This window comes from Pogona vitticeps, chromosome 3 (assembly GCF_051106095.1).
Source record: "Pogona vitticeps strain Pit_001003342236 chromosome 3, PviZW2.1, whole genome shotgun sequence".
In the NCBI taxonomy this organism is placed as follows: Eukaryota; Metazoa; Chordata; class Lepidosauria; order Squamata; family Agamidae; genus Pogona; species Pogona vitticeps.
The window spans coordinates 198,924,373-198,947,261 of NC_135785.1; the positions used below are offsets into that span (position 1 = coordinate 198,924,373).

At 38.8% G+C, this 22,889-nt stretch overlaps 1 protein-coding gene and 1 long non-coding RNA gene across 17 annotated transcripts in view; one reads left to right on the forward strand and one right to left on the reverse strand.

Annotated features, from left to right (window-relative positions):
- Positions 1-503: 503 nt before the first annotated feature.
- On the forward strand, positions 504-5,019 carry LOC140705676 (uncharacterized). The gene is made up of 2 exons (XR_012085138.2): positions 504-670; positions 2,468-5,019. It is a non-coding gene; the product is annotated as an uncharacterized LOC140705676 (long non-coding RNA).
- Positions 5,020-11,322: 6,303 nt separating this feature from the next.
- Positions 11,323-22,889, reverse strand: part of PKNOX1 (PBX/knotted 1 homeobox 1) — a 45,456-nt gene continuing 33,889 nt past the window's right edge. For 7 of the 16 annotated variants that reach the window (XM_072994181.2, XM_020783930.3, XM_020783932.3 and 4 more), the window contains 7 exons: positions 22,768-22,845; positions 20,980-21,079; positions 19,767-19,864; positions 18,034-18,162; positions 15,614-15,690; positions 13,472-13,644; positions 11,323-12,755 (listed from right to left, as the gene is read on the reverse strand). In XM_072994181.2, the coding sequence (XP_072850282.1) occupies positions 12,544-12,755; positions 13,472-13,644; positions 15,614-15,690; positions 18,034-18,162; positions 19,767-19,864; positions 20,980-21,079; positions 22,768-22,845 (867 nt within the window). In that variant the 3' untranslated portion in view covers positions 11,323-12,543. The remainder of the gene's footprint in view (positions 12,756-13,471; positions 13,645-15,613; positions 15,691-18,033; positions 18,163-19,766; positions 19,865-20,979; positions 21,080-22,767; positions 22,846-22,889) is intronic. The other 9 variants (XM_078390521.1, XM_078390518.1, XM_078390520.1 and 6 more) reach the window with 3 other exon arrangements.

Consider the following 22,889-nt stretch of genomic DNA (forward strand, 5'->3'; position numbering starts at 1 on the left):
GTTCTAGTGGAGTACTCACTATTTTACAGTTTTTCATGCCAACTGATTCAATGAAATCAATGAATTTTCATTTCTGACTTAAAAGAAAACTTCCATCATTGAGTCTTTCAGCTTCCATTCCAAGTTAGTATTTTATTTGTCCTAGTTGTTTAATATAAGCCCTACCCCCAAAATAAGCCCCAGTTAAGTGAAGTCCCAGCTTCCACCATTGTGCAGCATTGTGCAGCAACCAGAAAAAGATGACATGACTGTAAAATAAAACATCCCCTGAAAATAAGCCCTAGTGTGTTTTTGGAGCAAAAATTAATATAAGACCCTGTCTTATTTTCGGGGAAACACGGTACTTTATGGAAATATGTGAAGGAATGGCTTGCATGTTAGATAAAACTTCGGTTATATACTGCTGTGAAAACGATATTTAAAAATATCTTTAAAACAATCAGGATAACCAGAAATTCCTAATACCCAAATGCAAATGAAGTATACTTTCTGTTGGAGATGAGTGATAACATGAACCCTTTCAGAGTTCACTTCCTCCTAGCTTCTTAGTTAAGGGACTTTCCTCTCCATTCATGTCACTATAAATAGACCATGTTCCAGGTGGACTGGCAGGATTACCTAGAAAGAGTCACCAAACTATCTGCTGAAGCTGTATTGGAAGCTTATCCAGGTAATTTATTACTTTTCCTCTTTTTATAGCATAACCAAGGAGTTGAAGACGTGAACCTCCCATTGCTATAAAAATAAGGAATACTTGCTCCACATTTTACACCTAATCCTCTCTCTCTCTCTCTCTCTCTCTCTCTCTCTGTGTGTGTGTGTGTGTGTGTTAGTTACAAAATAGAACATGACACAGGCAACCAAATAATTTGTCTGACTGTTATGTCCCTTTGCTTCAGCATAACCACCAGTATTTGCACTGAATGGTCGTAGAGAAATGTTTTGGGCTGGCACTAATTATCTTTACTGATACTAGTGCTTTTAAAACTTTAGGAAACTTTACTGAGGGAAGGACACTTCTGCCACACAGTAGTGACTGAGAGACAATTCTCTGCAAGCAGAAGAGGAAAGAAGTGAAGAAAGGCCTTCCAACTGAGTGTAAATCTAGGGGGACAAGTAGAATGAAAGGCTACGGATACACTTCAGGTCCCTCAAGTGCATCTGTTCACGGGTGTGACACAAATCCAAGAAGCATTCCTCGCACAAAAACAAAGAGTTTAATATGTGACAGATTTGCAGTCCATCTCACTTCTTGGCTGCTGTTTAGTTTAATGAACTGATGCAAAAAGCAAGGGTAGCTTTGCTGATCCTAGAAAAATCCCAAAATCCTTATTACGACAATGCTTTTATCAGGCCAAATCAAAGATCAGCGAATTCTATTCGAGTTCTCGAGTTCCACATAATTCTGCAGCAGGTGAGACAGTAACTGAAGCAAGAATTAAAAAACAAACTATGGTTAATGTGATATTGAATCAAATATCATGTACAGTTTGAGCCTCAGAAAAACCTCTGCAAAGAACAGTGCATTCTTTTATAACAAAACAATGATTTCCACCCAGAAAAAGAATCCATGTTTGAGCACACAGGTACACAGTATTTTTGGCCCTGAAGGGTGCATCTGGGAGCTCCTGAGGGTGGGCACCTCATCTGTACGCATGGACTCAACAAGGTAATTCTGATGAATATAAATATTTTCCCACTAACAAAAGAGTTCAGTTGTAGCACCTATTTATTTGTACACATTGTGGACTGAGTGGTATGTTGCCTGAGGCATATGTGACTTGTGCTTAACACTGATTCAAGGAACTCCTACGTTGGTTACAAGCCATATATGCTGAGACGTAAATCTTGGTGCTACACGTTAAAGGTACAAAGAGTAAAAGTCATTTTTTTGCATTAGGCGTGTTTATACCCTTCCGTTTAAATGAATTAACACTATATTTCTACCAAAGAAATTGTGAATACTTATAAAATTTAGATATATTTAAAGAGCAAGGTATCTCAAATTCAAATAACCATCATTAGTTCACAATAAGATCACTTTCCTTGCTTAACTCTGAAGAAAATCTTCCACAACATCCTGGGAACTCGATGACCGGCACAACAGTTTTATGCACACAACCCAGCTAACACCATTTGCACCTCTGAGCTAGCAGAAGAGTGCGGTTAATTTCAGGCTGCAGTTCCAGACACACACATCTGAACATAAGTCCCCTTCAAATCAGTGGGGCTTACTTCAGCATAGACGGGTATAACATCACAAAGTTAGTGGGCCTGGCTTGCAGTGTGCCATGTAATTAGTGTTTATGTCAGGAGGAAGTGGGAATGTTGAAGAAATAAATGGAATTCCATTCAGGCAGTTGATTGTTTTTGTAGTTTAAGGGAATGCAAAGTGAGGCATGACATGAAAAGGTTTTGGTGGGAGAAATTGCCATGCTACTGATGCATCTCTTTGCGTTTGATATAGAATGAGGAAGCCTGAGTTTTTCCTTTATGTGCTGCTGAGCTGCTGCTTCCTGAGATACACTGACTGCCAGAAGCCTCCAAAGCCAGACTGCTCTCTAGTCCTCTGTATGGCTTGCCCTGACAATCACCTAGCTGTGACACGGAAGAATGAATGCTGCCCTCGTTGCATCCCTCAGTGCTTCTGTCCTCGCCGTCTGAAGAAATATTGTCCTGAGGTTGGGTACCTTCTATTGGGAGAGTCTGTAATGACTGACTTCGCGAACCAAAAGTGTACATGCATTGCTGTTAACCAGATCATATGTAGTTAAACTTGCCCTGAAACCCTTCCAAGCTGCAAATACTGTATATAGCGACACCTCTTGATGGCTGTCGCTTGTGTGCTTGTCCAACTGAAAATGACAATTTTAAAGTGCTGGTCAATCTTTTAAGAAACCATGTCAGATTTGTAACTGCCCCCCCCAGAATTCTCCAGTGCATGCACGTCTGCTAGGCAGTTCATGTGAAATTGCTTGCAATCAGATCATTGGAAGGAGTGATATACAGGTTGCATGAATAACGAAGCAACTCAATATACCTTGAGTTGCAAGGACTATAATCTATCAGGACTATTCTTGCTGATTAATCCATGTTAAGATATCCTAGCCTTCCTGTTAGATCATTTTCAATATATTTGGAAAACAACTTCTATATTAGGTGGAGGGTAGGAAAAACTAGGGGGCATGTTAGAGACCTTAGCAAATACAGGATGCCATATTGTTGCTATAGATCTTAACGCAGTGTGCAGTGAATTTCTTGAGATGTTTAGTCTTCTCTAAAGGCCTCTGTGTATTTTTTTTAGCAATTGAAGACAGCTACTTCAATATGTGAAAAGAGAAACTGTTCTGTAGTTAATGCTTTCAAAAGCATTGTTACATATTTTAATTTAGAATTTTAAAAAAATTGTTACTGAACATTCTTGACAATTGGATATGTTTTGATTAATATGAAGAAACTGCATAAATCAAGGACAAGTTCAGAAAGAATTTAATAAAGAAACAACTAAATATTGTTTTAAAAATAAAGATACAACTGAAAAATGTTTGCCCTTTGGGAAATCTGTATTAATAAATATATGTCTGTCACTACCATTATTTCAAATCCATGAAACTCAGATCATCTGAAACTTATCATAGGAACCTAAGTGTGTGGGTGTCAGTTGGGGGGGGGAATTACTACTGCCTATCTTTACATGTGCAAAGTGTACACAGACACAGCGATTATGTTGTAATGCATGTACTATGCATGTGAACTATGCAGCTTTATCACCCTCCAATAGTCCTGTGGACACTCATGACTACAATTGGCAGAACTAATTTGGCTTTAAAATTAGATTATTTTAATTTAATATCTTCAAGAGTTCTTGTACGCTTGCACTACCATCTTCAGTCACTACATGGCAGAGTTTGCCAATGAGAACTCTTCAGAAAGTTGAGAGAGAAGGGACAGTCTTATTGCCAGATAGGGTGGGAGGAGAGGAAGCACAAGGAAAGCTGGAAAGGCACTTGGGTGAGTGGAGAGTGTAACGCCAACAGGAAAGAAGAGAGAGTGTGTGAGGAGAAGAGAACGATTGTCTGGTTGGGTGGAGAAAGAGTTCTTAACTTTGTGGGAAAGAAATGCATTCCGGGGTAAGTATGTGAGTGACAGGAGATGAAGATCTCAGGTCAATGACAGAATGAGTTAAGCAAAAGAAAAGATAAAGAAAAAACACCTATATGGAAGGAGGGTGGGGGAAACAACACAGAGGTGGAAAGTAAGTGATTTATTTCCACTGTGAAGCTAAATACTCCTTGCCAATAATATTGAGTTAAACATGAGAAACTACTTAGCATATGGAATTTAAAAATAGAAACGTGTCAATAATAATCAAGAGGATATTTAAACATAGGAGCGAAATGCAGATATGAGATTGATGCACAGAAAACAAAGCTGTGGCGAAGGTAGCACCCCTCCTGGAGCCCGTAAGAAGGTGCAGAAAAGGCTCAAACAACATGAGGTCTCAAAAGCTTGTTGTCCTGCTTTTTCATGCCTTGCTTGACATATAAATTAGATGTGGAGAATGAAAGGGACTTTTTTTCTCTTTGCTAGAAGAGTGGAGTTATCCCATGAAGTTGATGGAAGAATCAGATCACGGTACACTTTCCCATGCGTCACATGATTTATTTATAGGATTTGCTGCTATGAGATGTGGAAATGACCACTAGCTTAAATGTGGAATATGACAGATTAATGAAAGGTGGATTTCCATCTGTCTGAATGCTGTTGGAGAATGATCAAGTAGATGAACCTTTGGTCAGCTACAGGAGTGTTATAGTCATATATCAGTGACTCCAAGCTTCTTATGTGTAATCCTAGCTACCCATTTAGAGAAATCTACCCATTTGTAACTTTGTTTAGTGATCTGAAAGTCCAATAGGATACCCTAGTCTGCCCATTCCACTTCCTGAGAAATCTGACCAACATAGTATTGGGTTTTCAAACATGCCACTATGTGTATGTGTTGTCTCCCAGTTCTGCAGCTCCACATACAAATTACAGGCAGCCAGATGAGTGTTTTATCATGCATGTCCCCTGTCTTAAAGGTAGAATTATACAGGGATGTAAACAACATCTCCCTCCCTCACCGTCACTTCTGCTCTCCCTTCTCATCAGAGCTTGGAAGTAACTAGTTACAAGCAATGAAGTTACTGTATTTTTCGCACCATAAGACGCACTTCCCCCCCACAAAATGGGGGGTGGAAAGTCTGTGCGTCTTATGGAGCGAAGAAAACAGATTATATTTTCCTGCTTTCTTCTCCTAAAAAATTGGTGCGTCTTATGGAAAGGTGCGTCTTATGGAGCACCTTTTTTATTACTGTTCGTATAATGAGGATGTAAATTAGTAAATTGTCATGAAGTTGCTTTGGGGTTTAATTTTTCTTGTTATTTTAAAATTTATTTTCATGTGATGTTTAAATGAAATCGTAATAGAAAATTTTCAAGTTTTATTCCATTCTCTTACCAATCCAAAATGGCAAGAGCACTATTGTTTTGTATTGTCTTTATTTTGTCTCTTCATGTATTTTTATATTTTGAGTTAGCAATATAAAAAATGGTCACTAGAGGGAATCAGAATTCAGTTCTTTGTATTTATCCTGGCTAACGGTGAAACAACAGAATAATAACATGCAACAGACCAGGATGTTTTTGTGGGAGGGAAAAAACCCAAACAAGACAATTGTCACAAGCCAATTGGTGCCCCAAAGGAAAACTAATACAACAAGTTCCTTCAGAATAAAGATTTTCCAACCTCTATTTTTCATATGGAACCTGTTGAGGAGGAAAAGAAATAGGTGCCTCATAATTGGTAGCAATTTTGACTATTCCTGCAAGGAGCCTTCCATCTAGAAACAAACTCACAGTGTGTGCTGTTTTTTATATAAGGAGAAGACAACTTGTTAGTTGTGAGAGCAGGGGTGGGGGGATCAGGCTTTTTCTAATCTTATGCAAATAAGTCCCCAGTACCTTCCATCAAGCCTTATTAGCTGCAGTAGGATGATCTCCAGCATGCATAACAGCTAGCTAGAGACGCTGCGGAGTGCTTCATTGGCAGGATGTTATGCTTCATGACTGCAGACTAGACAGTGGCCAAGGAATCCAATGGGACTGACGTCTGAATGTGGTTAAACTTGCACTGTTAGGCTGCTGACAAGCAAAGGAATCCTAGCTGAACCTGCTTTTGTGCTAAAATTAGAATTACAGAAGTCATTAGGCAAAGATTTCCGTGGTGTAGAGATATTTGCAGGTCAAACTTCGATGCTACAGGAGCTCATTGGCTTATGCTGGGGCAACTTTTGAAAGCATAAAGAGACTCTGCTCTTTTAAGATACTGAAACAGAGCTGATTGGCACTAAAAGTAGTCGATGAGTATAACACAAATACTGGGCAGAATGCTTCTAATTCATATGTAACCCTCCCTCATGTTTACACATTAATTGCTTTGGGCACTTTGAGATTCTCAACATTTCCCTTACACACAGCACATTTCAGAAAAGTATCTATCCTATCTCTGCCTGGGCATCAATGCAAATGCAACGTTTTTAAAACTCTAGTCCCATGAGCTAACATAGCAGTATCCACACTGAAGGACAGAATCCACATTGCAGATTTCTCACAGACATTGTTTGTTTGTTGTTACTGTATGTGACAGCAGGTTGCTTCCAACTTATGGCAACCCTATGAATGAGCAATCTTCAAAGTGTCCTGTCCTCAACTGCCCTATTCAACTCTTAGAAATTCAACCCCATGGCTTCCAGCTGCAGAGTCCCAGGATGCCCGTAGAGGAAGGGAATGGTAAAATCACTTCTGGGTACTCTCTATCCCAGTGGTCTGGGAACAGGGGCAAATTACCTTAAATGGGGTAAAAGTGAAAATCCTGGGGGTAATGAGCAGAGCGCTACCCCTCCCTCCCACCCCTACCCCTACCCCAAACCTCAAATTGTAAGCCACCTCTTCCTGTTACTTCCTTGGTTGCAGGAGGGCACTTGTAAATCCATTATTTCAGAGATCAGAGATAAGCCTGCTTGATTGGTTACAGCTGTGGAATAGCCCCCGGGCAGTTAACCAATCCGGGGCTTGTAAATGACTGCTTCTGCTGGAGATGACTGCAAGCAAGCAGGAGGAGGGAAAGGATCCATTTAATGAGGGAAGGAAGGGAAGGAAGGTGCGAGAGACCGAGCGCTTCATCAAGCTTATTTAAACGTATGTAGAAAATGTATGGAGGGAGGTAGAGAGGGTGTGTGTGTGTGTGTGTGTGTGTGTGTGTGTGTGTGTGTGTGTGTGCGCGCGCGCGCGCGTGAGAGAGAGAGAGACTCAAAACTATGAAAAAAGGAACAGGCAAGGCTTGAATTAAGGTGGGAAAAAAGGGTGGCTTCATCAAGTTTGTTTAAATATATGGAGAAAAATCAAGGGGGTAATGTCGGCTTATATAAATTTTTTGGGGGGTAGAAGGTAAAAAAGTTCCCTGACCCCTGCTCTATTCAGAAAACCCTGAAAAGGATTGTTATAAGTCAAAATTGATTGGACAGCACCCTGGGGACATTAATTGAATGTAAACTGCCTGCCAACCCCCATGACTATATCTTATGTTAGCTTGGAAATGTTCACTTTTTTGGACTACAGTTACCAGAATCCCCAACAGTTCATGTTACCAGCAACCATGCTAAAGCGACAGATAATAGCTGGGCTTTTTTAAAAAGAAACGGAGTGTTGGAATACCAAGTTTCATTTGGCATTAGCTCATATGAACTGCTGCCTCCTCCTTCAGATCTAAGGGCAGGAAGGCATGGGCTACAGTCCACAAACACACGTGCCCAATCAAACATGCTCACCTTCAAAGTATTACAAAACTACCTGCTGTTTTTAGAGCACAGAGTCTGGTGCCAAAGGAGAATGAGATTGACAGCTGACCCCCACTGTTCCCCATAAAGCCGCAGATCTCTCTTGGACACTTGAGGTATTTTCCCTTGCTATCACTTTGCCAGCCATTGGGCATAGCTGTACGGCAAACTATCAAAGTCACTGTTCATGAATGATGCATATTTTTCTTCTAAGCTTAATTTATTAAACCATTTGAATTAGGAGTGTGCATGTGAATGCAGATGGATTGCTGTTGGCATGGGTCCTGAGTGAACTGGGTGCAACAATCTCTTTCCTTTTTTCCTCTTTTTTTTTTTTTTTTTTTTTGCTATAGCAGGTACAAAACAGTATTACGCCTCCTGGTGTCTGCATTCTAAGGTGTCCAGGAAACCAACGTTCTTCCTCCTACCAGTCTCTGAAATCCAATGAATCACCTCACTGCTGTCTTCCCTCCTCCTCCTCACCATTCTCCTCTATTTGTTGGTATGGGGATGGCCTTTGCATGAAACTGCCTCTACCTCTCATCCTCCTCAATCCACCAGGTTGTTTGCCTTCTTCTCTCCACTGGTTACATCAGACCCCTACTGTGTGTCTCTCTCATGCTTTAGGAAGCCAGAGAAACACTCCTTTTTTATATAAACTAAGGTAAAGGTTCCTCTTGACATTTAGTCCAGTCATGTCCGACTCTAGGGGACAGTGCTCATCCCCGTTTCCAAGCCATAGAGCCAGCGTTTGTCCGTAGACAGTTTCCGTGATCACGTGGCCAGCGCAAATAGACCTTCCCACCGTGGTGGTACGTATTTATCTGCTCGTATTTGCATGCTTTTGAACTGCTAGGTTGGCAGGAGCTGGGACAAGCAACGGGAGCTCACTCTGTCGCATGGATTCGATCTTACGACTGCTGGTCTTCTGACCTTGCAGCACAGAGGCTTCTGTGGTTGAACCCACAGCGCCACCACGTCCCCTCTATGTAACTTACAGAAATATAAGCCAACATTCTATTTCTGTCTGGCTCCGCCGGGTACAAGAGGATGGGATTCTGAAGATGCATTAGAAAAGCATGATTATAACAGAAAAAGGGCAATATAGTTTTTATTTTTCATTTATTTTATTTATAAGCCACTTTCCTCTCCATAAGAGAACACAATTTTTGTTTTGTTACTTAGAGTTACGGGGGGGGGAGCTTTCCTCTTTTTAGTAAACAATTTTGAGACCTATCTTGCTGCACTCAAAAAAAATTACTTTAATCAAGCTGTTCAAATTCAGGCACCTGCATTTTCAGCAACTGTCAGTAGCCTTGTTTTATTAAACTTGACATTAATCCTATTATTTTAAATCTCCCACACTGTACTAATTAGTGTGAATGTGTTTCCTGACGAAGCTCTTGAACATGTATTTTCATGGTTAAATGTCCTTTGTTAAAGCTTTTTGTTAAGTTTGTTAGAAAACTTCCAAAGGCAAGAGAAAAAATATGCTTAATTTAGCTTCTACTGAGCTGTTCCAAGTCAGTGCGGTGCCAAAAGAGTTTCAGGCTTAAAATGAAGCGCTTCTTCAGAACATTTTGAATTTGAGAGGATCCCCCTACAGCTGGCCCCTTGCTTTGAATTTAACAGAACAAGTTGCTTTCCTTTTCCTGTAGAGTTACAAAGATTATGGCACTCATATCTGTCTCTTAATAAGGTAGATTTGTTTGCATATCAACAATTTCATTGACACTGAAGAACAGTTTTACAGTAAGCACTTTCTGTGCCTGTTGTAACATCTTAAATCATGTGATATTTTTGCACCTCCTGGAAACAAACAATGCAAATGTAGGGACTTCTCTTTCTTTCAGTCAATCCATGTTGGAGATTTCATTTGCAATCTTAAAAGAAGCCACAGGAAACCTGTGCCACAGAAACAACATTTTTCAGGAAAAGCCACAACATTGCCATAACATTTTGTATGGCCCCTAATATAGTCCAAGAAGAGGAGAAAATAGGGGACTGGCTGAGAGATGGCAACCTTCTATATGTTGCAGTGAAAAGAGGGCATATGAATGCTTTGTTAAAGAGCATATGAATACCTTGTTAAATATGGACTTATGTTGACACTAAATTATCATATTCGGTTGGAATTAAATCTTAATTTCATTAGTGTAGAGTTGTGGTTCCCAACCTTGCGTAATCTAGGTGTTCTTGGACTTAAATTCCCAGAAGCCTTTACATCCAGCTGTGCTGGCCAGGGTTTCTGGGAGATGCAGTCTAAGAACACCTGGGTTATCTAAGATAAGGGACCACTGAGTAGAGAACTGTGTCAGCTCTTCCAATAGCTAAATTTGCTGTGGTAAAAACTATTCATGGCTTAGCAATATGCAGAGAAAACTAAAATCAAACTGAAGATGGGAATAGGGGGAAAAGGGTAAGCCAGTCATAGCCCTTACCTCTCAGAGCATCTCCCCCTAAGATGGTTTACCTGGGTAATCCAGTCTATCCAGGCTTCATGGTTGCGAGTGATTACCCGTAAAAATGTTTAGAAAACTGCCACCAAAAACTGGTTTCTCTTGGTGGTGGCCTCAATGCTATGGAACATGTTGCTAGTTGATATACACTAGGAACTTTCCTTTTGACCTTCAGGAAACATGTGAAAGCTGAGCTTTTGAACAAGGCTTTTACTAACATCTTTTCCATTTGATACTCTCACAGATTCAAGTGCTTGAGTTTGTTTGCCGTTGCATCCGGAGTTTCTTTTGCTACTTTGCATTACTTGTGTGTTTGTGGTGGTGGTTGTGTTTTTATTTTTATTATTGTTAGCCAGAGTAGTGCTCTGTTACTAGATAGGCAGGATAGAAATGAAATGAAGGAATGAATAAAACAAGCCCAGGCTAATATATCATTATTGTTTTTGGATGTGTTTGAATGGGATGACACACAATTAATATATTGAAACATGGTGCAATTATCTGAGAACTGTTGTGCTCCAGACAGCAATTTTTTTAATCTTACCTTTCTCTTTTATTATGGCAACAATTATAATAAATGATCCCAGCTCAGAGACTAGTATTTATATTATAATGTCAAGTGATGAGAAGAGTGAACTGCTGGATAGCTCAGTGGTTTACATATCTGGCTGCAGAGCCAGAAGTTAGGAGTTCAATTCCCCACTGTGCCTCCTTGACAGGGGCTGGACTTGATGATCGAGTTCTAAGATGATGTTGGTTATAACTGCTAAGGATACACTCTTAATTGTAAAAAAGATTGTGGGCTCTTTACTTACCTTAAATTCATTAAAAAAAAATCTCAATACAAACCAGAATGCAACTTGAATGCTAGTTTACATGGAAAAAAAATCAATGATTAATAATATTCAATATCCCTTTCAGGATTAAGTCTTTCTTATACCAGTACTGGAGGTACCATTACGGGATAGTGGAGAACCAAAGAATATAGCATAGGCATGTTTATTCAATTTGGACTGTTTCCATAACCTTCCAAATAGAAGTACTAAATATTTTTTTCTCATGCTCAATACAGTCACCATCCCAATTCTTAAGAGAATTTATAAAAATATTTTTTAATCCAATAATCCTGATAAAGGTAAAAATAAGTGTTTCATAGTAAATGATGAACAGATCACTGGCTAGGAGTAGGGCTGTGAGGCTTCAATCCAGAAATGCTCCCTGTACCTTTAAATTTGCAACTCAACTAGGAGAAGAGACTGTCGCATTTTTGTTTTTTTCACCTCTCCACTCTACTCATGTCTGTCACAAGTAGATTCCAGCTATGGCACTGGACAGGTGATTGAAATGATAAGGAGCAAAAACATCACAGGAAACTATGGTGAGTGTGTCAAATGCAGATTTAAACAGGTACAGGGGGAATCTGGCAGTTCCCATCTAAAAACTTTATGAGCAATTAAGTTCCCTTAAAATGTCATACATTCATTTCTCAATCACACATCTTCAATTTGTTTTGTGTGTTTCATTGCTCAATTCAGACTGGCTGGGTTTTTTAAGGTGCAGAAGCATCTTTCAAATCTACATGGCTAACTGTATAAACAAATTCCATATACTAGTTTGACATGCTTCACATTTATATTGTTAAACCACCAAGACTAATCTTAAAGCAACAGGACTAGATGACACTGCATAACTCTCAAGGAGATAGAAATACTTCAATTCTCCCCAAAGGGCAGTTTCATGTCACAAAACTGCAGCAGATTTAACACTACAGAACAGCAAACAGTGAATAAGATGGTGACTCTGTGGCAGTGGTATGTTTAAGCCCATGTTGAACTTCCCCACCAGACATCCACCATATTTCCCCACGACTGCAATCCCATCATCCCCATTCCCTTATCAGGTCAATCTGGGATCAATTTTGTGAGTGAGAAAGTTACCCTAAGAAAATAATGGGGTGATGATTCCCCCCTTAAATTACTAGATTTTCAAAATTAAAACCGAAAACAACACATTTGAAAGAAGTTGCTGCACCTGCAAAGACACTCTTTAAGCTTACTATGAAATACAAAAAGTGCACTCTTCTATATCTACATATAAAACATATTAGAAATAAAACATGTGTAAAATTGTTTGCTGTGCAAACTATAAAAAGTCTGTCAGTCCTTTAATTTTCCTAAATATTTAAGGTCACATTCTCTTGCTTCCTACTGCAGAGAATCACTGTTATCCAAGACCAGCCCACTGATGTTTGTAGTTGAGAGGTCTGCTCCATCGTCTTCAGTGCTGTCCACAGATTCATCCTCACTCTGCCCTGCCATCATGACTTGTTGAACAGCCAAAGTAGTACCATCAGATGAAAGAGATTGCAAACTGTCTACATTCATGTTGACTGGAGCTGTAATTGTTACAACTGCTCCTGGAAATAGAGAAGAATGCAATTTCAATTGGAACAATACAGCTCCTCCCCACACCAGTCTACTGTTCTTGCTTTTAAAAGATCTACATATGTAATCTAATGTTTAATTAATTAAGCAAAACATTCTAGACTGCAAGCCCAGGGGTATAAAAACTAAAAGTGAACTAAAGCTGCATATGCCTCTTGAACTATTTGCTTCTTTACAGGATAATTAAAAATAGAGAGAGACGTCAGTAGGTGCATTCTGTTTTTTTTTTTTTTTTCTATTTTTGCCTAAACAAAAATTATGAATTTTGTAAATCTTGGAACACTATTGCAACGTGATTTCCTTTAAAAAGAAAATGAAGGTTCCAATGAAAAGAATTCCACTTACCTGAACGTCTCACTGAGCAAAGTGAAACTTCAGAATGAACTCCTATGATCATGTTGCAAATATGCACCAGATATAGGGACGTTTAGACCCACCAAACCTCTTGTAAGCATGTTCATGTATGGTATGGATTGGGAGCAGGACCATTTAGCATATCCAATCCTCCCTTACATTTGTATAAAATCCATGAGGAAAGGTTGTTATGCTGTTGATAAATTTCAACAGGCTTTGGGGCAGGGTTGTATAATTCTTTCCAATACAGTTTGACTGATTCAAGATGTGCCTTGAATCAGCAAAGAAAGCACTGTCTAAATGTCCAGAAGACATCAATTATAAATCTGCTCACCATCTGACATGGTCAGTTCATTTGATTGGTGCTGAGCTACTCCTGATGCAATGGAGTCTGGCCAGAACCTTTGAACTGGTCGGTTTTGAGCTGTTTTCTTCTTTGTTTTTGGAGTTTCAGAACAGCTGGAATCCAACATTGGCTGGAGAATTCGCCTTCTAGCATTGATAAACCTAAATGTGGCCAAAATTAAATTTTATTAACATAATCACAAATTAGATAAAGGAAAATATTACCTCACCTTAACAACGGGGGCAGAGCCAACAGTGAGATTCCTTGACTCTTTAAAACTGCTTTTTTTTTGTAATCAGTTTTCAGCAGGCTTTTCCTTCTCTTTCTGTTCCTTCAGCTACATAACTACAGGACTACAATTTAACCTTTTCTTGCCAAAGCAATCTATAAATCACTTCAGTATGTGATCCTGGCCTGCGCCCTAAACATGTCTCCAAATTCTTTCCACTCAGAACTCTTCTAATCCTCCCAGTCCCCCATTCCATCCTTTTTATACTGATGAATAAAAATTACAATTAAGGAAGACCTATGTATATCCACTTAGCTGGAAGTAAGACCCACTGAACTCTATAAGACTTAATTCTGAATAGATTGTGTAGCAAGTCAATCAAAATCTTGAGACGAACTCAGAAGACTAGCTTGATTACAATTCATATATCTTTTCATATATTTTAGCACACATATTCACTCTTTCTCTCTCTTTTCTTCCTCCTAAAATTCATTTTCAGAATTAAATGCAAAATTGGCCTAGTTTACTTCTGAAAATGTCAGTGGCTTGTTCTTCAAGGCAGAAACTGCTTGTGTTTGAAAGCATGCACAGTCAATGTATACCTAACCACTGTAATATTTCTTGATTCCCTATGCTTTGGAAACAGTGAATTGAATAGACTGTATGGATTATGTGCTTGGCAGTCATAAGTTTTGCTTGATTCCCTGTTTTGTAGTCAGAAGATTTTGTCAAGTGACCGGCATGTACAGGTGTGACTGCACAACAAAGAAAATGTGAGGTCATACTGGAGAATATGGATCTCTTCTTATTAATTGGCCACATAGGGAAAGAGAAGGAAAAGCCTTGTTTGCACCTTATTTACAGTGCTCTTTATAACTCTGCAGGTGACTCCTTTACAAAGGAACAATCTAATAAGTTGTAAGTAAGGGTAAACAAGGCTCTCCTTCCTACATTTCCTCATCCTGTTATCGTAAAAAAAAGGGAGGAAGGAGCCCATGAAGAGCAGAGAAGCTGTTAAAAAAGAGAGGGACCTGCCTGCAGAGAGAGGCTTTGCTGGAGAGTGTGTGTACTGGCCTGGTGGCTCTTCTGCTTTGTATGCTTCTGTGCATGGCTCGTCCTCCTTCATGAGGCAAGAGGCAAGGGAGAAGATGCTTGAAGTAGCAAAGCACTGCTTTATGTGTGTGCGCACAGGGCTCGTCCTCTCTTTCCTGAATTGGTTCCATTGGCCAGATGTCTGAACTGATGCAAATAGATCCATTTTTTAAAAAAGTAGAAGACTTAGCAGTGAAGGAAGAAAAGCACATGTTTGGTGTGTGTGTGTGTGTGTGTGTGTGTGTGTGTGTGTGTGTGTGTGTGTGTGTGTGTGTGTGTGTGTGTGTGTGTGTGTGTGTGTCTGTGTGTGTGTGTGTGTGTGTGTGTGTGTGTGTGTGTGTGTGCGCGCGTGCACACTATTCCAAGCATAACAAATCTCACCTGATTTTGGAAGTTGAGCAGAGGTCAGCTGGTTGGCACTTGGCTGGAAAATCACTTGTTAATAAAAAAAGATCTCAACGTAAGGCTTTAAAAAAAGGTCTGTCTGAAACTCTGGAGAGCTGCTGCTAGTTAAAAGTCCTTTGTGACTGAGTGACATGGACCCATCATCTTCAACTCACTACAAGGCAGCTTCCTATGTTCCTATCCTTGGCTTCCAAAATCAGATGACGTTGGGTATGCTCAGGATGGTGTGATAGCTTAGCAAGCATGATTAGATATAATGGCTGTTGCAAAGCTTTCCAGCTTTGCACTGAAGGCCACAGCAAACTCATGCAATCTAATATTTTCTGCTTATCTGTATATACTTTTTAAAAATGTAGGTCAATATTGCACTATTCAAATAAAAGAGTGTATTAATTTTATCTTACCAATTGTTAACTTGGAGTAAAGTAAGATTTGTTTGTGCTGCTATCTGTTTTTTCTCATCCTCTGTTGGATATGGATGCTACAGACAGCAAGGGAAAAAAATAAAAAACTTTAAGTTTTTTGAATTTTTACATAAAATTACACCAATAAACATAATTCAAGTAGCTACAACTGTATTAAAATACAACTTAGCATACAGTTTATCTCCCACTAATAATTCAATCAATTTCTACCTAGCTAAACTGATTTTTCTCACAGATAATCTCAGAATGCTTTCTGTGGCTTGAAAGTCCCCTTGTCTGTACAGAATAAAAAACAATATTAGTTTTGTGATATTAATCTAATGATGACTGAAAGATAATTACTGATAAAGTTCTTTTGCCCCTATGCAATTGTATTCTCATTGATATGAAAAGCCATCTCATTTTCATCAACAGTGCTAATCTAATTTAAATAAACAAGCACAGTATCTGGAGTCATTTGGGTGGTGGCTGGTGTGTGTGTATTAAAGTATTGGGGGACTGTCCTCTTTTGGTTCTGTTGGATCCTACTATTCTGCCAGCAAAACTCAACATTGGCTATAGCCAAGAATTTCCACATCTTTACTTTCTCATGTCTTTCCAGCATAATAGCCAGCAGATGAGAATCTTACTATAAAGATATCTAAGTGGCGAGCAGTATCCTGTTGTACAGCTCCATCTGCATAATAGGAGTGATGTCACTAGCCTAGGCAGTGGGTTTCTTTTTCAATTTTGGGGTGTGCGTGACTTCACAGCATGGCTCATAAGTCATAAGCACCTCAAAACCAAACAAAAGAAATCTGTAATTAGTGGTAATTTGCTGCAGTCAACAAGATCAAGATCAATCCTGTTGACTGCACTAGCATGCAGTTGTATTAGATGATCCTTCAGGTCCCTTCCAAATCTGTGATCTATTTATTTATTAATCTGTATTTATTTAATCAATTTTGTACACCTCACCCTCTGTAACACAGTACTTTTAGACAGATATTTCTTGTACTGAGACTCATAGTAGTAGTAGGATGTCTATGACATGTCATTTTTCCCCTACAACCTACATTTGAGCTTATGGGTGGGTTTGAACATGTTTATGAATAATGTACGTAATGAGAAAGGCCAGAATACTTATAAATATGTTTGAATTCACTTATGGGTTCAAATGTAGGTTGCAGAGAAAATGTGAAATGTCATAGAAATCCTCACCCCACTTGTTTCAGTCTCCTAACAATTTGATGTACTGGTACAAGGTATTTTTTATCTCTCTCATATAATGCAATGTAATGAGTCTAGCTTTATCACATCTTCAGGCAGATGTGAGAATATGTCTTTTTCTCAGTTGAACATGTAAATAGAGACATACTTCATTTCCACAATACAGTTATAGTTAAAAATCTATCGTATTTGCCGGCGTACAAGATGACTTTTTGGCCCTGAAAAACATGCCTCCAAGTTGGGGGGGTCGTCTTGTACGCCGGGTGCATGTCTAGCAAACCCTCCCTCTCTCTCAGAGAAGTCACTTACCTGGTAATAAGACCCAGTAGAGCCCTGCTCCTAGCCTGGGAACAGCCTGACTCTAGCGCCAAACAGCTGACTGTCGGAACAGCAGAGAGGCGGCAGCCATTTTGTGATGCGACCACACTGCTGTTGCATCTCCAGAATGGCTGCCGCCTCTCCAAAATGGCTGCTGCCTCCGAAAAGGAACCAAAAGGGGCAAAAGGAACTCTCCCCATGATGCAGCCAAAGCAGAATCACGCATGCGGAAGAGGGGGTAGTCTTATACAGCAAGTATATAACAAACTTTACATTCTGAGTGGGAATGTTGGGGGGCCGTCTTATACTCCCAGTCACCTTATACACCGGCAAATACGGTACTTATCACTAGCTTCATTGGTGTTTAAGTGTTTCGTGACCTTTAACTTCTTATAGAACAACAACACTGGGGAACCTACTTGTTTTGGGGATCATTGCTCTGAGCTGCCATGACCACTGTATACATGATCCACTTGAAATGTGTGGAACTGAATGTAAACTAATCTGCACAAAAATCCTGCTTCTGCATATGGATTAATTGTGCTTTATTACAGTGAATGACTTTTACACACCACACCCCCAGGAAGTGTTTGCTTGATAAAGGCTTAAATATAGCCCTCAAAAGGCTACTGATAAGGGAGCACATGATTTTAAAAAAATCCTTGGCACAAGAAAACATAACCCAAAATACTGCTGGCCCTTAGGAAGATCACAAGGCTACATAACAGATAGCTATTGATTTTGGACTGATCCAACTATTTTAAAAATGTATTTCTGGATAAGCATTTTCTTTTTTTATGTTTCAAATAAAAACATGAAAACATTTTTTTTCAGAGAAGAAATAATTCCCAGTCATTGTAATCACACCTTACCCCTATGTGCTGGAAAAGCCAAGACCTCATCACATTGGTGGCATGCTTTGGAAGAACTCCTCTTTTATTTTTTGATGAGCCATCATCTTGATGCAAGATGCTTAAATCCTGATTTAACTGTAACTGGAGCTGCACCCCAATTGACAAAGAGCACACAATTAGTAAATGTCATTCCAGTTTCACCCATAAGTATCAGCCCAGTTTTCCCAACATTTAACAAAAAATAATTTTGCACATCTATGCAACTGCAAGACAACACATAAGCTGTATATTATAAATAGCAATCCCATTCAAAATAGGCCTACCCAGTTAATCTTTCAGACTGTAAGTAGAGCATGACATGTTTAAATGTTAAAAAAAAAAAAAAAACTTCTCCATGGAATTCTCTCCACAGGGGAGCCTTCAAACCATTCCCTAAACCACTAACTGAAATGTTCATGTAGATTTGGCAGAGACACAGAGCCTTCACCTTCTCCATAACCCTGAGCTGTGTTCAGGACAGCAAGGAGAGGAATCCTTACCCTCACATAGTCCCTTTTGATAGTGGTCATATGGAGTAACAGGGGATGGTGATTCGCCCCCCCCCCTGCAGTGTTGTCCTGAAGTTCAGCACTTTGGTTTGCATCCACGGGAATGAATAATAGCCATTCACTTGTATGGTAAAGAGGAAAGGAATGAGGCTAAGATGCCCCTTGTCACTGGTGATTGCAGGGTGTGGAATATGCAACATATATGGATGGGCTCTTTCAACAGTGTCCTGGAAAGCAGCACATTTGGTTTGCTCAACAAAAATTCATGGGAGCCACTGAGAAGTCATTCTAAGAAGGGCAGGATATTAGAAAATGTATATCCTGCCCATACAAATAGACATTATTTTACAAAGAAAAAGAAGCAATTTGTCCACCATTAAGATGTAATGGGTATATCTGGAGGGAAAGCTTGTAAGCCACAGGTACTCTCAGGGGTACGGTGCTGTGCACATGAGAAGCCTTATCAAAGTAACAAGACCAGCCAGTATCAGAAACAGAAAGAGGACGCTGCTTCCATTAAAATGGTGGCCTACGATAGATAGATAGATAGATAGATAGATAGATAGATAGATAGATAGATAGATAGATAGATAGATAGATAGATAGATAGATAGATAGATAGAGAGAGAGAGAGAGAGAGAGAGAGAGAGAGAGAGAGAGAGAGAGAAGAGAGAGAGAGAGAGAGATTGTGGGTAGAAGTGAAGTGCCATTATTTACTTTTCCAAGTGAATCCCTAGTGATCTTTATATCTGGGCCAACAGTTTTAATTTTGCCTATCTCATCTGTATCCCTGACTATAGCCTACTGCACATTAAAGGTTCTGTATCTTGGTCACTGTGTGATGAAAATATCACAAATTAATAAATAGATTGAGGACACGGCTTTTTTACTGGTTTTCCCCCTGATTTCCCACTACCTTCTCCACACTGCTGGCTTGAAATTACCCTTGAGGGTTAGACAAATGTCTGGAATGAAGGCAGGTGAAAAGAAACTGGGCAAGACTGGATGGTGACATCTTGTACGATTTTTCTGTGTGCTTCCTTCTCCCTTCCCCAGCAGCTTCTCACATACACATCATCATTTTTGGAGTGTCTTCAAGGAGTAACACTGGAGCAGGGAACTATCCTGGGAAAAAGTTGGTGGGGAAGCCCCATTCCATACTTCTTTACATTCGCAGATTACTATATGGAGCACAGAACAAACCTGTGAATTCTGGATCCTGATGGTTCCAGGGGACAATGCCTGTGTCACTACTTGACCTTGAGGTGTGACCACCGTCACTGGCTGATATACCGCCCCACCTTAAAAGAACATAACTATTTTACCATAGAACAGTAACAAAAAAGGGTCAAAGGCAGTGTGGCAGCATCCATTTTTATGTAACTACTACTTAAACAAAATGTTTTAAATTATTTTTATTGAACAGTTAGAACTTCTATCTCAAAAATTAAAAGGCATAAAAATAAAAAGTTCAACATTATGTCATCACTGTTTCTGAGAAATAAAAATGAAACTCGGAATATTTTACGGTATTTATTTACGTATTCACTGTAGCATCACAAAGATTATATAATTTGCTTTATTATTTTTTTTAAAGAAAGTTTGCACAACTGTATTTGATTTGCCTTATTTTCACTAGCTCACATAATTCTACATAACATATGAAGACTGTAAGGAACAACATTCTTTCTTAAAATGAATACTTTTGCCTTAAGGCAAAACATGTTTTCATAAGAGCATCTGCCTATATTTCAATTCTCTGGATTATGGTCAAGACGCTGAAAATTTCAGTAGTAGATGGCATATTTTATTTTTTCTAGAATTAGACTATAGACATCATCTAACTAGAATCACATAGATAAGTTACACACCTGGTTACATAACATGCAGAACTAGCTAAAATATAATTTATTTTAAAAACAATCTGAAAGAATAATGTCTCTGTAAAAAAAAAATCTAAAATAATGTCTTCATAAAAAATAATCTAAAATAATAATGTCCATCAAAAGTTGCCATCTCTCCATATCTGAAGAAGAGGCAAGAAATCAAGGCCTGCCCCAGTATTCTGGCTGGGACAAACTGCCATTGAGTATCTATTTCCTCCTTGAAACGTCTGTCCAAATGACCATTGGACATTATCATTATATCAACTCTGTAATAATATGTAACAATCTGCATCTGTGTTCACTCATGTTTCTATCCACCTTTACCACTTTTCATCTTGTATATTTGCTTGTATGCTACTTTTTTAAAAATTGTAAACCACCTTAGCTGTCTTGGCAGAAGGACAATACATAAATGTAGTAAAGCAATCAAATAAATTAATCTCTAGAATTCCTATTCTTAGGCACTTATCAGCCACAAAACATAACTATGATGAAATGCAATGTCTGTGATTTTATACAGTGCATCTTACCTGCAACAGTTGCCATAGTTACATTTCCCTGCTGCAATGCTGATGCAGGTACCACAATGCCCTGGGGACTTAATGTACCTGTGATGGCACTTTGAATTGGCTAAAAACAGTAACAACAAAAAGAATTACAGCTGCATAACGCAAGATAATCCTGTCATTTTAGTTGTAATACTTTTAATAAGAGAACAGAGAGGTTTTGAAAAGTAAATCCCACAGCAATGATGATAATGAAGATGGAGGTGGCATGGAGGTCATCAATACTAACCACTTTGATTTAAAAAAAAAAACTAGTAATGACTCTCTTATCTGAAGGAAACTCAATGAAAAGGAGTAAATAACTTAATACATTTTAGTTTCACAATACATTGTATTTATTTGTCGTGTCCCAAATGCTGACTTTCTTCCTCATGCTACTTCAACAGAGCACATAACAGATTTGTGAAAGGATCATAATGAACCCAAACAACAGTGTCTATGCTACTTAATGTTGGACTAGCCCCATTTTCTTAGAATCAAAGGACTTAACATTAGTAATCCGTATGGATGGATTAGTTGTTTAGGAAAGGTTAACCTAGGATAATTTTTTAGACCTCTTTATGTTTTTATTTTGAAAAAATGGGATACGTTTAAGGTTGAACAACTATACATAGTACATACCTGGGAGTTAGTCCCATAAAACCTACTTGAGAGTAGACATGTATAGGGAAATCATAAGGAAACCACTAATATTTTCATAAGGCACATAACGATGTACAGGTGAAATATTAGCTATTATGAAGTTAATATAATGAATATTCATGATTAAGCACAGTCTAGATTTCAAAAGTATTCCTAATTTAAAGTTTAAAGATGATTTTATGCCTCTAACAAACGTTCAATTTAAGATGTTTATTTGAATTATTGAAGCTTTATCTGAACACTTAAGATAATCAAACATTGGTTTACAGTTAGTTCACTGATGCAGAGCTTGCATGAAGAGTGCAACAAAATACAGTGAACAAATTTTCTGAGATTTCTGAAAACATATGCTTGTATCTTCATACTTTTCATGATTAAATTAATTTATGGTATGGAACTGGTGGGCACATGCTGTCTAATTGACTTTTATGAGAGCTCCCACAGGAGTCAAAGTGGTGTATGTAACCATAATCTGAAGTTCTGAAAGAATGTGCTCTGAAACTACAGCCATATTGATACCATTATTAGCTTTGTTCAAGGAGAATACAATAAAAAGAACTGGAAAAAAATCAACCAACGCCTGATTCTCTAGTTTAATACTATTAATGCAACAGCCAAGCAGGACACATTTTCCAAGTACTACAGACAAAATGAGAGAAGGGCCAACAGCTTATTGAAAGAGCACATATTCTTCATACAGATCAAACTTTTATTAGCAGCATCTCTCATTAAAGCATCTGAAGTAGCAATGCCTGGAACTGTCAACAGTCACTGCCTAGCAGAGCAGAAAAACAGAATTAGACCCAGTTCTTAATCCCTCTTCTTAATAAACTGGCATTCCATGAAGGAGCAATCAATGCATAGCTCACTGCTCACCATGTGGATCTCTCAACTGGGTCCTTATATCCAGGCTACTGGATGCTAAGCACCCCATGCCTTGAGGATGTGTTACACATCATTTGCAGAATCTATTTCCATATACAGGGGTCATTATCTACAATGGATGGGGCCATTATCTACAATGAGATGAACAAGGACACCCCCAAATTAGGCTAAGGAAATTGTGTCAAAGTGCAATGATAATTGTGTCAAATTTGGTCTACTGCTCACATTTTCAGGTGACTCTTTCCATGAAGACAGCTGCTCCAGCAAATCCAAGCTATCTTTATCATGTTTAAAGTTGCTGGACTGCAGACAAAGAGTTGACAAATTACGGTCATTCTTCAAGAATT